Source organism: Armigeres subalbatus, chromosome 2 (assembly GCF_024139115.2).
Source record: "Armigeres subalbatus isolate Guangzhou_Male chromosome 2, GZ_Asu_2, whole genome shotgun sequence".
In the NCBI taxonomy this organism is placed as follows: domain Eukaryota; kingdom Metazoa; phylum Arthropoda; class Insecta; order Diptera; family Culicidae; genus Armigeres; species Armigeres subalbatus.
Genome location: NC_085140.1, coordinates 430,265,457 through 430,281,646, shown reverse-complemented (window position 1 = coordinate 430,281,646; position 16,190 = coordinate 430,265,457). Strand labels below are relative to the sequence as shown.

The 16,190-nt window shown below is 39.0% G+C and overlaps 1 protein-coding gene across 1 annotated transcript in view; it reads left to right on the top strand.

Annotated features, from left to right (window-relative positions):
• Positions 1 to 15,601, top strand: part of LOC134213562 (neuronal acetylcholine receptor subunit alpha-7-like) — a 396,467-nt gene extending 380,866 nt beyond the window's left edge. Inside the window, exon 14 of the mRNA XM_062692714.1 lies at positions 13,909 to 15,601. Within this exon, the coding sequence (XP_062548698.1) occupies positions 13,909 to 14,061 (153 nt within the window). The 3' untranslated portion in view covers positions 14,062 to 15,601. The remainder of the gene's footprint in view (positions 1 to 13,908) is intronic.
• The last annotated feature ends 589 nt before the right edge of the window (positions 15,602 to 16,190 follow it).

Sequence of the window (16,190 nt, the reverse complement as noted above, 5' to 3'; positions counted from 1 at the left end):
AGCTTATTGACACACACAATATGTGTATTGCTTTTGCTTGAATGAATGGATGGAACATGTGATATTCTCAAATTTGGAACAAACGTTAAGGTCTGCTTCAGAAGAGCATGTTGAACATTTTCGTTTACTACCATTTTCGTTTTTCAATTTCTCAACCTTCACGAGGAACTTCGGCATATCATTTTTAGGACTTGTGTGTATACTTCCGCTTTGACATTGCTTCAGTCTTTGTCACACATGATTTTCAGCCAGACGAAACGCCAGGTCTTTAAAAAATAACTCCTGGCGACGCATATTTCTCTTTTCCCAGGCTGGAAATTTCGTTGTAAACAATACGAACGAGTTTTGTAGCATCATTTCGAGATCTCTGTAAAAAACCACCATCTTTTCGTTGGCTTCGATAGCGAGAACTCTTTTGTTATCTCACCAAAATATTTACGCCACATTTCTTTGAATTCGGCACCAACATTTCAAAAGGACGAAACTGATTTTGTAAACAAGATCTTTTCACGTCTCTGGTGGGCTAATTTGTGCTCACCTACGCAATCCAGCACCATTAAATGAAAGAAGAAGATTCGGTGCTTCCATCAGTGGTATTAGAATGCGTGGGTGGGCTCAAATTAACCTACCAGCGACGTGAGAAGCTTTTGTTTACAAAATCAGTTACGCCCTTTTGAAATGTTGGTGCCGAATTGTAGTGCTCGTTCACAAGTGGCAATATGCCGGAGGAACTTTTAGAATAATTTCTGGATGAACTTCTGGGAAGATTCTTAGAGGAACTTCTGAAGCAATTCCTGGGCGATCTTTATGAAGAATTCCTGGTGGAACTTACTAGAAAAAATTCTGGGGGAACTTGCGGAGGAATGCCAGTAGAAACATCCCAAGGAATCCTGTAGGGACACGAAGAATTCTTGGAGGAAGTTCCAGAGGAATTTGCGGAGGAGCTTTCGGCAGAAATCCTGGTGGAACTTTCACGGGAACTCCTAAAGAAACTTTCGAAAAATACCTTGAGGACCTATCGAAGGAATTCCTGAAAGCACTTCCGGAGGAATTCCTGGAAGAACTTCCGGACGTATTCCTGAAGGAACTTTCAAAGAAATTCCTGAAGGAACTTCCAAAGGAATTCCTGAAGGAACTTCCGGAGGTATCCCTGGAGGAACTTTCTGAGGATTTCCTGAAGGCACCTCCGGAGGAATTCCAGAAGGAAATTCCATAGGAATTCCTGAAGGAACTTCCAAAGGAATTCCTAAAGGAACTTCCAAAGGAATTCCTGAAGGAACTTCCAAAGGAATTCCTGAAGGAACTTCCGAAAGAATTCCTGGAGGAATTTCTGGAGGAACTCCCGAAGGAATTCCTAGAGGAACTCCAGGAGGAATTCCTGGAGGAACTCTCGGAAGAATTCCTGGAAGATCTTCCGGAGGAGTTCCTGGAGGAACTTCTGGAGGAATTCCTGGAGGAACTTCCGGAGGAATTCCTGGAGGAACTTCCGGAGGAATTCCTGGAGGAACTTCCGGAGGAATTCCTGGAGGAACTTCTGGAGGAATTCCTGGAGGAACTTCCGGAGGAATTCCTGAAGGAACTTCCGGAGGAATTCCTGAAGGAACTTCCGGAGGAATTCCTGGAGGAACTTCCGGAGGAATTCCTGGAGGAACTTCCGGAGGAATTCCTGGAGGAACTTCCGGAGGAATTCCTGGAGGAACTTCCGGAGGAATTCCTGGAGGAACTTCCGGAGGAATTCCTGGAGGAACTTCCGGAGGAATTCCTGGAGGAACTTCCGGAGGAATTCCTGGAGGAACTTCCGGAGGAATTCCTGGAGGAACTTCCGGAGGAATTCCTAGAGGAACTTCCGGAGGAATTCCTAGAGGAACTTCCGGAGGAATTCCTAGAGGAACTTCCGGAGGAATTCCTAGAGGAACTTCCGGAGGAATTCCTGGAGGAACTTCCGGAGGAATTCCTGGAGGAACTTCCGGAGGAATTCCTAGAGGAACTTCCGGAGGAATTCCTAGAGGAACTTCTGGAGGAATTCCTAGAGGAACTTCCGGATGAATTCCTAGAGGAACTTCCGGAGGAATTCCTAGAGGAACTTCCGGAGGAATTCCTAGAGGAACTTCCAGAGGAATTCCTACAGAAACTTCCGGAGGAATTCCTAGAGGAACTTCCGGAGAAATTCTTAGAGGAACGTCCGGAGGAATTTCTGAAGAAACCTTTGGAGGAATTTCTGAAGAAACCTTTGGAGGAATTTCTGGAGGAGCTTTCGGAGGAATTCCTGGAGGAACTTCCGGAGGATTTTCTGGAGGAACTTCCGTAGGAATTCCTGGAGGAACTTCTGGAGGAATTCCTGGAGGAACTTCCGGGGGAATTCCTGGAGGAACTTCCGGAGGAATTCCTGGAGGAACTTCCGGGGGAATTCCTGGAGGAACTTCCGGGGGAATTCCTGGAGGAATTTCCGAGGGAATTTGCAGAAGAACTTCCGGAGGTATTCCTGAAGGATTTTCTGGAGGAATTCCTGAAGGAACTTCCGGAGGAATTCTTGAAGGAACTTCAGGAGGAATTCCTGGAGGAACTTTCGGAGGAGTTTTTTTTTGGCCTCCTAAACAAAATAGTAGAATTCGGGTTCCGAAATATTTTACTCAACTAGCTTTCTTATATACACTAGCGCCGCCAAGCGGACGTGTTCCAAAATAAAATGATCTGCGACAGTATGGTTTTGGCCTCCTGAACAAAATTGTAGAAGACGGCAGCTTTCTAAATCCTACGGATTCCGAAATATTTGACCCAACGAGTATTCTCATATACACTAGCGCCGCCAAGCGGACGAGTTCGAAAACAATATGATCCGCGACAGTATGGTTTTGGCCTCCTGAACAAAATTGTAGAAGACGGCAGCTTTCTATATCTTTCGGATTCCGAAATATTTGACCCAACGAGTATTCCCATATACACTAGCGCCGCCAAGCGGACGAGTTCCAAAATAAAATGATCTGCGACAGTATGGTTTTGGTCTCCTGAACAAAATTGTAGAAGACGGCAACTTTCTAAATCTCACGGATTTCGAAGTATCTTACTAATATTAGCATGAACATCAAGCTGGTGAGCACCAACCACGAAATTTGTATGAAAATCACGACTTGCTCCGACGTTTGGAGGTCCACAGAGGTCATTTTTGGTCCGATCTGAGGTCTCAACATCTCAGACAAATCTTGATGGACGGGAAAATTTGTGAGTCCCAAAATTGTTCAAATCGGTTCACTAACGGCTGAGATATAGCGATTTGAAAATAGTGTCTTTCGAGGCATGGTCGTTCGTGTAAGTAAAACCTATCACGGTCGGAGGAGTGTTAATATTCTAGTTTTTCATGTGTAAATTGGCCCTCACCAAACCTTCACACCTATAAACTATAGAATGAAAACTTTCTAAAATGTGCCTAATATTGTGTCCCGGTGTGCCACCCTCTCCCCTATACGCATCTTATTGAAAAATAGTGTATTTTTCTAAAGAAAACTCCATACTTTTGAATTACGCCAATTCTTCGTTTATGAAATGGCACTCACGAAACTTTCACTACTTTATAGTATGAAGTCTGAACTTTCAGAAGAGTACTTGACATTGTGATTCGGTTTGCCACCTTCTCCCCTATACGCTATTGAAATCAGTGTGAAATTGACTTTAAAAGCTTCATAACTTTTGTTATAGTTGTCGTAGCAAAGTTTTATATTTATCAAAACGCGTAGTTTTTTAGTTTGTAGAACATCACAAATCTGAGTTTTGTTTAGAAAAAAAGTTATACCAAAATTTCTAAATCTAAGGAAGTTTCCATAAAAAACGCTCATATCTCCAAAAGTATTCATCGTAGGAAAAAAGTTTCTATAGCAAGATGTCATATTTTTGCTAGATCTACAACTTTGCCGAAGAAACTTTTTTTTATCACGTTTGTGAAAAAAGTTAGATTTTCAACTTTTCCAATAGTAGGTACTATTGAAAAATAAAATCCACTCAAATATGGGCAATCTTTTTTTGATTTTTTTCTCTGAAGATTCTATTTAGATCACATCAGCCGTTTGGGCACAAAACAATTAAGTTCATCAAATCACGGGTTCCGACCATTGTGCATTGGCATCAGTAGCAATGAAGTGAAATTTATTCTAGATTCTGAGCTCGTTTTTGTTGCTTTTTGTGATTGGAAACAATTTTTTTTCTACAGAACCATCATTTTGCACAAGGGAAGAGCGAAGACAAATATTTTTCAAAGTGCACGTCATAATCGCATGGCGATAGCCACCGTCGGAAGCACCGCAAGCATTGGGAGGCGCTGTAAAATAGCATCCATTGCGTTTCAGCGAAAAATCATTGAGTGCCTGTTGTTGGCGTCAGTAACCGTCAGGTGAAATTTTCAAGATTCAAATTTGTGTTTTGTTACTGTTAGTGATTGGAAAAACACAAACTTCAAATCTAAATGGCTTCTTTTTGAAACCAACATTTTATACAATAGAAAGTTGATTCAAGGAGAATCTTCTTCAAAATGAAAACCACAATTACCTGATAACTGCAGTTCATCGCAATCGCAACGATGGCTTCGGTATCGTTCCCATCAACTTACAATCAGCTTTAGTAAACATATGGATTTTAAAACATTTAATATACTATATTTACGCAATTCTACGTCCAATTGGCTGTCGTGTCTCGAATACAACCTTCTACTTGTTATGGTTGATAAAACTAGGTAGCCCAAAAGCGTAGTTTTAGGCTATAGTATATAAAACATGTCATATTTGACGATTTAATGGTCCATTTATCAGCCCGTATGAATCGAGCCCTCCTTAGCCGGGCGGTAAGACGCACGGCTACAAAGCAAGACCATGCTGAGGGTGGCTGGGTTCGATTCCCGGTGCCGGTCTAGGCAATTTTCGGATTGGCAATTGGCTCGATTTCCCTGGGCATAAAAGTATCATCGTGCTAGCCTCATGTAAGGGTATGCGATAACACACTTTTTCCAAACGAAACGAAACGAAACGAAATTTAAAATGTCTATGTTGAATCGGATCGAAACGAAACGAAATATAGATTTCTTTCGAGACTTCGAAACGATACGAAATCAAGGTTCATTTAATTCGAAATTTTTCGAAACGAAACGAAATTTAGATTTTTTTTTCCGCGGAATTTTTATTGAATTGGTTTTACATTATGTACGCAATTCTGATTTCACTTTTTCAAAGTCGAATAATTGTTTTGCGACCAAAAGAGTTATAATAACTGAAGAGGCAATCTGTGATAAATCGCCGCATATACCATTGGCGATAAGGCAATACCCCAGCATTTGTGCCGCTCTCAAAGGAATTCATCGTGGAGCGTGTGCTCCTGAATCTGATCAATGTTTTATCAGTTTTATATAAGTAAGTATATAAAACTAAAGAAATTGTGGGATTTATCATATACACACTTAAAATAAATCACCGAATTCGGTAAAATTTTACCGAAATCTCAACAGCAGAACTATTCGGTAAATAATTTAACTGATTTTCGGTTATTTTGACAATTGAGCAATGGAAAAAATTACAAAAAATCTGTAAAATAAATTACCGAACAGTTCTGCTGTTGAGATTTCGGTAAAATTTACCGAATACGGTGAAATGAGTTAAGTGTGTACGGATTCAAATTTCGATTAAAACCTTAGTTCACCTAAGAATTATGTAATTATGCTGAAGCATATTGTCTTGCCAGCGTGGTTTTACAGTCAATAGTCAAAATTTGAAAAAGAATGCTTAGATTTATTTTTTTATTTAGTGGGATACTTAACTATGTATCCACATCTGCCAGGCGTATACGCAGATATTGAATTGATATTACTAGATCAACATTTGAAAAGGGTGTATCTGCCAAAATTTATTCCTTCTTATTCCTCGTCTACATACATTTGCTCACTAGAAGAATCCTGTGCACCTTTCTAAAATGCACAAAGATATGTATTGAATTTCACAGACCGATAGTCTTATATACAATCAGCTCGACAAACTAAGCTATTGTGTGTGTGTCCTTGGCAGATGAAAACAGCTGTTCAGTATGCTGGTCAGTATGTGCTGAAAGCAATCATAAGTAAAGAATTTTCAGCAATTTTAATGATATTTCAACCCGTTCTGGATTTTTTTTGCAAATTCCATGCGAAGATCTAGAAATGCCCACAAATCTGCAATGTTTCTCACATATTGTGCAAATAGTCGAAGAAGAGCTTAATAGCGTTTCTTAACTGTACACATCGTAGTTGCTAATCATGATTGGCCGAGAAACAGCAAATATGCATAGCTCACCAATTAAATAATATTCTTGGGATACAAAAAAGTTGTGCTTATTGTATATTTGCTTCGGAGATTCCAATTCATGAACAATACCGATGCTGTTCAATAACGGTGCTCAGAGCTTAAAATATTCATCTTCGTGAAACAACTTCGGTCCGAATTTTGACAAACATCGCATGAATATTCAAAACATAGAATGACATAGTCAGACGACTACTCCACGAACTCATTCATTCGACTGTCACTGAGTGTGTTTACTATGTGCAGAAAAAAACATAATTAGCATTTGTTTATGTTGATGTTTATCGTTGAAAGTGCCTCGCGGATGAAAATCGTATTCAGTCCTGTGTGATTAATCACTTTACTCATTTGAAGCGTGTTCAAATATCAGATAATTTATCAATTTGTAAAATGTGCATAAATATTCAATGACTAATATTCAACTGAATATTGACTGTCCAGAGCTGATTATGAATGTGTCGGAAGTGATCTGACAAATGAAGTAAAATGGACTTCACCAAAAATTTTCGATTATTTTACACTCTGACGGTGCTTATAGTCAATTTAGTATTATGAGAGGAAAATTAGTGTAACACTCATTGTTTTAAGAGACCGAGGTATCTCCGTGAGCGCTACGGAAAAGGAATCGTTGGTTAGTTGAGAAGGTAATTCATGTGAAACCCCTTGGTAAGCGACAAAATATTTATTAGCAGCATAGCATAGCATAGTTACGGTGTACTTCGTAGATTGGACACTAGTGATACTCATGTTTTTCTTTTGAAATCCTGATTCAGATTGCTATCAGAAATCAAGGTGGGTGTGATCCTTGATTTCAATCTAAGATAAAAATCACAAAAGCATGAGGATTACTACTCCTGGCCTCGCCCATCTTCACCGTAACTTGGGAGGGGAAGGAAGTGTTGATGTAGTACTTACTTAACGAGAGGCCCCCGACTCAGCGACACCCTCATAAGTACCACGGAGTTGGTTATTGGGGAAGGTATTCGTTGGGTCAGGATTTGCCTGTAGCTAACAATATGACCGTGGTAGATCTTACACCGTAACACACCACGTAAAGGTGTCTACCCAGCGTTACGGGGGAGGTAAGCGACAAAATATTTATTGTAAACAAAGTTATTTTGAAAACAAGAAGATGAAAGCTGTGTTTCAAATCAATCCAACGCAAGATCAAATTGCTTCGTTTAATAATCTTCTACAACACGATCGATTACGCACTAAATAAATGTGTGCTCTTCGATGCAGACATTAGTTTCATCACTTCGCGTTCTCCCACACTAGCTGGCGTGATCAGCATCAACACGATCGATTGTACACTGGTTAAACAAATTTCTGCCACGCGAGGTAGATTTTTATCACTTCGCGTTCTCCCGGACTAGCTGTCGTCCCATGACCAGCAGCAACACGATCGATTCCGCATTCATATTGTGCAAATAGTAAAAAAAATATCACATAATTTCAATCATGGAAACACTGAAGACGTTTTATAGAAGAAAACTACTTACGTATTTGTCGACTAAGAATGGGGTTAGTAAGCGTTAATAGAAAAATTTGTATAACCTGAAGTTTTGAAAACAACTTAACGATTTTGTTCAGCGGCGCAGCCAAATTTTTTTATAATATAGAGTATGAATTTGTTTCGAAATTCCGCGGAATTCCGTTAAATTTCGTTAGAAGCTAGTTTTTTCTAGCGAAATTTTTGTTATTTTACGAAACGAAACGAAATCAAGAAATCAGATTTCGCCATGCTCAAATTCCGCGAAATTCCGCGGAATTTCGTTTCGAACCATCTGAAACGAAATTTTTCGAAATACCGCATATGCTTAGCCTCATGATATACAAATGCAAAAATGGTAACCTGGCTTAGAAACCTCGCAGTTAATAACTGTGGAAGTGCTAAATGAACACTAAGTTGCGAGGCGGCTCAGTCCCAGTGTGGGGATGTAATACCAATAAGAAGAAGAAGAAGATGAATCGAGCTATTCAATATAACTAAATTTGTTTAAAGGGCCTGCAGCAATCTGGAAAATAATGGGGAAGTTGCTCTAAATAAATGAAAATTTTATGTGCAAGAAGCATGAACTTGGGTGATACTGGGGAGACTTGATCCCCTTTTCTTATTTCCGATGTATCACAGTCAAAAATAGATAAACATACGCGATTTCCAAACAGACTCTCTAAGAAATATAGTATTTAACTTTACTGATGTATGACAGTCTTTAAATTATTGTTGTTATTGAAACACAATCGATTTTTTGGAGTGCTGTCAAAAATCGACTTTTAAAATATTCGGGAAAATTTTGCTCCAAAAAATTGCTTTGATAAAATTTGGAAGGTGTAGGGACACGGCAGGTATTTCCGTCCATCGTCATAGGGGCTAAAACCAATGAAAGCAACGTCATTTTGCTAGAACTCCACTATAGGAGAACGCCTAAGCTTACGATTGGGTACGGATGAATTTGGCAAAAAAACTTCTATTTGATTGATATTTGAGATTATGACGATAAGACGAAAATGCCTGCCTGAACCCTACTCAGATTTTAATTTTTTTTTTCTTTCAAAACACGCGGATTTTTTTAAATTGCTGTGCGTATAGGGACACGGCAGGAATTTTCGTCATAGTCTCGAAAACCAATAAAAGAGACGCTTTTTTGTAAAACTCATACGTACCAAATCGTAAGCTCAGGAGAAACGTTCTGCTATAGTGGAGTTCTAGCTAATGTACGTTGCTTTTGTTGGTTTTAGCCCCTACCACGATGGTCGGAAATACCTGCCATGTCGCTACATTTGATTTTGTTATTGAATTCGACAGCAAATGCAATTTTAAAATTTGTGGGGAATTGATCCCCTTTCTATGATATCTACTCAATAAATATTTTTTTCTGCCAACCCTTCATCAAATCTGTCAAATCTACAAAAAAAGATTGAGAACAGATTTATATTTTTTTGTATTTGTTCGCCAATTTTTTGTATGGGTAACTATTGGGGGTCAAGTGTCCCCATATTGAGGCAATAACTTCAAATCAAAATATCCTAAAACTTTGATGGAATGTTGACATTTTCATCAGTACAGATCATTAAACTTATTTATGGCTTTGTGCTGTGAAAAAACGAAAGCATTTGGTCATTGTTTTGAAAAAATGCTAAAATTTTGCGTGGCCAATAAAAAATATTTAGGAAGGTCAAAACATACAAACTGCCTTGCAGAATAAATACGGGTCTGTTCACAAATTACGTAACGCTTCTGGGAGGAGGGGGAGGTCAAACTTGCGTTATACTTTGTTACACTAAAAGGTGGGGGAGGGGCTGGGTGCTACCAAATGTTACGCATAACTCGAATAAAATATTATTTGAATGTCTATTTTTAAATCACTGATTGAAGTAATTGCTGTTTATCGTTATCGTATATTAGCGACATAGCGGGACTGATATGTGTAAAAATACCAAGCGAATGTTGTATTTCTTGACACCACAGTTCCACAAAACTATCTAAATGGTTATGATCGCAAATTCTATTTTCGTTTCTACCTAGGATAGGATGTGACAACTCAATTAAGACTGCCTTGTTGTTTTTTAGTCGATTGCTCTGATGAGGTGGTCGCCAGTGCAGCCAAACTAATTTGATACAAAATCTTCCAAATATAATGTATCAAAACTGATGTTTTTCTTCCCGTTCCATCCATTATTATTGACAGAGAAGCGAAAGACTAACAGAGAGAAGTTTTCGCTACTGTAAAAATGACTTTGAGGTCGAAAATGACGGAAAGGTGAATGATAATACTTAAAATCAACAGTTTTAAACCTTTACAACCCTTGAGTATAATTTATATGGTGTTTGCAGTTCAATATAAATTTATTTTTTAACAAAAAACTGGAACACAAACATTTTCGTATTTTGCTTAATATCAACTTTACAAACCTGCAGCACGGCCAAACTAACAACATGCTGCCCTACGAAAAACGCGCCGCCACCAATCGAAGTAATCGATTGTCATTTTCAACCAATCAGCAACCGGTACGATTGTGACAGCAAATCGGTACGATTTTTACTGACTACTTGGCACATCCTATCCTAGGTTTCTACTAGCTGCATTCTTGATATCCTTGATTTTTGATCATGTGCCGTCCCTATTCTAACAGTGTTCAAAAAATTCCAAAACCCAAATGCTTCAGAGAAGGAAAAAAATCTGCCTTCAAAATTTTCACAGTTACGCGTTACATGGGGGAGGAAGGGGGTACCAAAAATGTTACTTTTTGTTACGAGGGGGAGGGAGGGGGTAAAAAACTCGGATTTTTGCGTTACGTAATTTGTGAACAGACCCTAAGGTTTTCATTCCAAGAAATAACTCATCACATAAAGGTCATTTGTCTAGAGGATCTATACTAAAAAATACGCTAGAACAAAACTACTTTAGTCCTCGATAAAACAGGGGGTGATCAAGTTTCCCCACCTTCCCCTATAGTAGTCCATTCAACCGATAGCAATCCAGCAAGTCCATATAAGTACTCAGATCCCTTGTGAATGCTTCGCCATTCAAATAAGTCCAACCCAGTTGTTCTAGGTTCTCCAAATTGTCCGGAAGTTGAGTTCAATTCAACCGATATCAAGCCAGCATGTCAAAATAAGTTGCTGGTGCGCTATCGAATACTTCAGCCTGCAACCAACTAGATGTTCTAGACTCTCCAAATTGTCCGGGAGTTGAGTTCAATTTGTCTTGCCGATTCGTTCAAAATCAGTTTTTTCTGCTGTATTATTAGAATAGTTGAAATCCAGTGAACTACAAAGGCAAATATCCCTGAAGGAACGGAAAGCAGTCTAACATGGCAATGCCACGCTTTCAAACTCTTGACCATTATTTGTAAAGTACTCCTTATTTTGTTTGAAGTAAACCAGAATGTCTTGGCTTAGTATCAGGCGTTGTGGATATGGTAGATCAAATGATCTTATTGCCATAACAAGTATGGAAAAACTAGAACATCTGGCTCTGACTTATTTGAACGGTAGAGTATTTTGGTCATTTGGCCGAATAGGTCATTAAGCCGAAAATGTGTTTGCCCAAATGGATGTTTAGCAGAAAGGACATTTTCGAGTCCAATGGCTCTTCCTGACAAAGGACCATTTCTACCAAATGGCATTTTCAAACAAATGATCTATTACGTCAAATGACATTTTCGGCCAAATGACCTGTTAGGCAAACGGAATTTTCAGCCAATTTTCGTGTGCGCGTCACATTTGGCCCTCCTTAGCCGTGCGGTAAGATGCGCGACTACAAAGCAAGACTATGCTGAGGGTGGCTGGGTTCGATTCCCAGTGCCGGTCTAGACAATTTTCGGATTGGAAGTTGTCTCGACTTCCCTGGGCATAAAAGTATCATCGTGTTAGCCTCATGATATACGAATGCAGAAATGGTAACTTGGCTTAGAAACCTCGCAGTTAATAACTGTGGAAGTGCTTAATGAACACTAAGCTGCGAGGCGGCAATGTCCCAGTGGGGGATGTAATGCCAATGAAAAGAATGTAGAAGTCACATTTGGCCAAATGACGTTTTCGGCCAAATCTTTTTCGACATAATAACCGTTTCGGACAAACGTTTAATTCAGCCTAATGAAATTTGGCTAGATGACTTTCGGTTCAACGTGTTATTCGGCCAGCACGCCAACTTTCATCTACTCAGTGACTGAGTAAAATTGCTGTCTCTTTTCTTCTCACGGAAATTTTACTCAATTTCCGCCAAAAACGGGACAACTATGAGTAGTTTCGCTTTTGACGGAAACTGAGTGAAATTTCCGTGGGAAAATAAGAGACGGCAATACAATTTTCCTCAGTCACTGAATAGTTGAAAGTTAGAGTTAAGGGCAATATGGTCGGAGGCCACAAGGCCAAGAGGTGTTCTGAATTTATCATTTGGCCGAAACCCATCTGGCTAAAAATGTTGTTTAGCCGAAATCCACGTACGGCCGAAAATATCGTGTAGGTCATTTGACCGACAATGCCGTTTGCCGAAATGATTCTTTGCCCGAAATGGTTGATTGGTATAAAAACCTTTTTACTGAAAATGTCATTTGTCTGGGTCGACATTTCCGATCATATTACCCGTTATGATAATTAAATTATCGGCCATAGGACCCGTTCGGGCAAATGACATTTTCAACCACTAGGCCCTTTCCGCCAAACGACCATTTCAGTCGAACGACATTTTTGGCCAGATGACTTATTCGGTCAACGACCTGTAAGGACAAACGTTTTGGCCAAATGAAATTTTCAGCCAAACCATTTTCGATTTAATAACCATCGCGTTCATAAAATTCATAAAATTCGGCTAGAGGACTCTCGACTTGACGAGTTATCGAAATAGTCAAATGGCTTTTCGCCGAATGATTTTAGCCAAACGACGATTTCCCATGGAATTGCCGAAAAGTTTATCATGCACAATACAAAGAAATTCCCGTAAAAATCCGAAAAAATACCTTTAAAATAAAAAACCCAGATTAATCCACCTAGCCTTTCTCGCATTTAGTTAAGACACCAACCTTATATGGGGTTTTTATGATCCGATGTACCATTTTGTTCATAACTTTTAAACGCTATGACCGATCGTTATAAAATTCAATAGTGATCAACAAGGCTTTGTCCCCTGTCGAATGAAACTTGTTGCGAGAAAATCGGATAAGGATTACTACACGAAAAGTTGTCTAATGTTTTACTGTGGATTGGATACTGTGAGTAACCCAAACTAAAATGCATTGTATTTAGAATGCCCTAAAATCTCTCTGTAAATTATTGAACTAGCGTTTTGATCATACATATTCACCCCTATTCTTGTTTACGGACGAATGAAACTTTCGAACGAATGCATTCGTTCGAACCGTTTCCCCATTTGATTTTGCTGGCGTAAACGAGAATGCGCATCAACTTTCGAACGAAAGCGCGGGTGATTATCCACTACATCTATATGTGATAAATTTATCTAAGGCACTTTTGGAACATCAAAATGGTCTTTCAAGTCAATGTAAATACGTCGATATTGTTGACGTTGTGGGTGATGCCTAAGCCCAAGTAGTCCTTCTCCCTACAAATTCCAATACTTCACAGTGAAGAATAAATTTTTGTATTTAATTGAGAACTAGACAGCATAGTTTTTATTTTTGCGAAGAAGTGAAGTCGTAAGCACTAACTTAACTTCATTCGAGGTTCATCAGTGTCCAAGATTACGTATCAGGAACACAAAACAGTGATGATGCTAACAACAACTCCTTTCCGCATACAATTGAACATGTACCAACTTCCCTAAGGCAATGGAATTGAGTGTTGTTGTTTGTGTCTCCTGCTCTTGCACACTCGAACAAACGGCGTCCTCTATATCAAAAGCTTTCCACATAATCCCCGTGTTCCTTCCGCCGTCATCAACACCGTAGGCGACGTGTCCTTTTGAGGATTCCGTGCGTAGGAACAAGGTGTTCCTATATAGGAAGGCAAATAGTTTTTTTTCTATGTTGGGTGAATTACAGGCTCCCGAGCCAGCTCTTCCTTCCTGACCGGCCGGCAAGCTATTTACTTGTCTTACTCCCAAGTTTCTAATCACTGTTCATCTATTTTTAGATACGGAAAGAAGACGAGGACAGCGACATCGCGAAGGATTGGAAGTTCGCAGCAATGGTAGTTGATAGATTGTGCCTTATAATTTTCACGTTTTTCACAATAGTGGCAACCATAGCTGTTCTATTTTCGGCACCACACATCATCGTTTCGTAGCCATATGGAAAAGGTTATTGTTATTGGTTTTACCATAAAATCAATTTGTTATTCATTAAATTATTGTCGAGACTTTTTAAATGAATTCCAAAACCAAACACTGAGCGTAAATGTGTGTGAGTACGACAAACGGTAGTGTGTAATCTGAGTAAAACTAAAAAAAAAGTTACAAACAAACAAATGCGGAACAGCGAAATGGTGCTGCGTTAGAACGGAACAAATTAATTTAAACAAAATCAAGAAAATCGCTAGGAAAAAAATAGATAAATACAAACAAACGGTAAGCGAGTAAGCGAACAAAAAAATTGTTTAGGTTTTTCGAAAACGATCGTTGCATTTCTTCCGAATCGAAAGTCATTTCCACCGAATCTCGAAGCAACAGCCTTTCCGTTGAAATATCCACCTGTTTTGGCACAAACGAATTTCTCTGCATAGAAGCTCATATACTCATGCAATAAACCAAAAAACCGCCTCATAAGCTCCCATCGCATAAAAAGTACGTAACACTTAGTTTAAGAGCTTCGGAAGGAAACGATAAGTTTCTAATTTTATTCAAGCGAGGAATACGTCAATCGTGATGGGAACATCATAGTTAATTAATTTTTCAAGCTAGGGTCAAAAGCAATAATTTAGAGAGTGCGAGAACCGAAGAAGAGACAAGAAAATGAACAGCCCATCAATTCCAAAAGGTAGCGATCAGGCTTACTATCATAGGTTCAATGACGGACGCAACGGGAACAAATTAATTCAATAACATTCTAGAGCGGAATGGCTTCGTTTGAATAATGTTAACGTATGGAGAAATTATACTGAGTTTTGTTGGCGCTACCCGAACCGAGTGAAAAAGAAATTCAAATAGTGCAAAATATGGTAACCCCTAATTCTATTTAGAATACAGTCAGAGTATCATCCGGAAAACATTAAGGTCCTCTTGAAATCTAACTAAGGAGACCCAAGAAAATAAATATTTACTTAGAATTTCTACATTCATCCTCTTCGGAATTCCACCGGCATTATTTTCAAGATTCTATCGTAATCCTATGCAGGGCTGCATCGAAATCCATTTCTGGACTCCATCATCGGAGTCCTATTCAATCGGAGTCCTGTTTAGGATTTCACCTGTTTCTCATTCATAATTCCGCCGGTGTCGTATTCTGGGCGCCATAAGAGTCCTATTCAGGATTCCTTTGAAGTCCTATCAGGACTCTACTGGAGTCCTATTCAGAACTCATTCAAAGCTCTAGTCAGGATTTCATCGCAGTTTAATTTTGGAACCCATAAGCGTCCTATTCGGGAGTTCATCGGAGTTATATCCATATGATTCTTCCGGAGTTCTATTCAGGACTACAGCAGAGTATCCTTCAGGACTTCACAACAGTCCTATTCAAAGCTCTATCGAAGCCCTATTCAAGGCTTCAACTAATCCTTATTCATGCCCTATTCCGGTTTCTCCTGGATCTTCATTCAGGTTTCCACTGAAATCCTATTCAAGACTTCATCGGAACACTGTTCAGGATTCTTTCAGGTTCAAGATTCTTTCGGAATCCTATTCAGGATTTCACCAGAATCTTATTCAAGCTTCTTCAAAATCTTATATTTTATAAAAAATCAATATGTCAAGAAAAAAAATTCAGCCACTGATGGTAATTTGAAATTCGAAAAACATGTCAGACGAAGCCATACCTTAATCGTGAACCAACGCGACGACATCGTACATTGAACTCGAAATCACTCACTCATACAAACGTAGCTAAAACATTCAATTTCCTAACGCAAGAGTTCTAGGAGATAACATCGAGAAGAGATTTTTTCACTTGCATGAAAAAACCTAACCCATTTACTAAATTTAAGAAATTCAAACAATTGATAAAAGTAAATAAATTTCGTTATTATTTATAAAGTGAGAAAAATGTGAAAATAATAGAAAAAAATAGCATGCGATCTTTAAGAAATTGTTCTTAGACATATTTTTCTTTTCCAATATTATTATTGAATTGCAACCTTTCCTGGAGGCATGACGTGCTCAGGTTACCCCATTTTCCCTCGTCCTCACCTCGGAGACGGGTGGAAGCTGAAAAACCTGGATGCGACAATTTCGCTTCCGGCCACAAAGGATGCAAGCGAGTAAA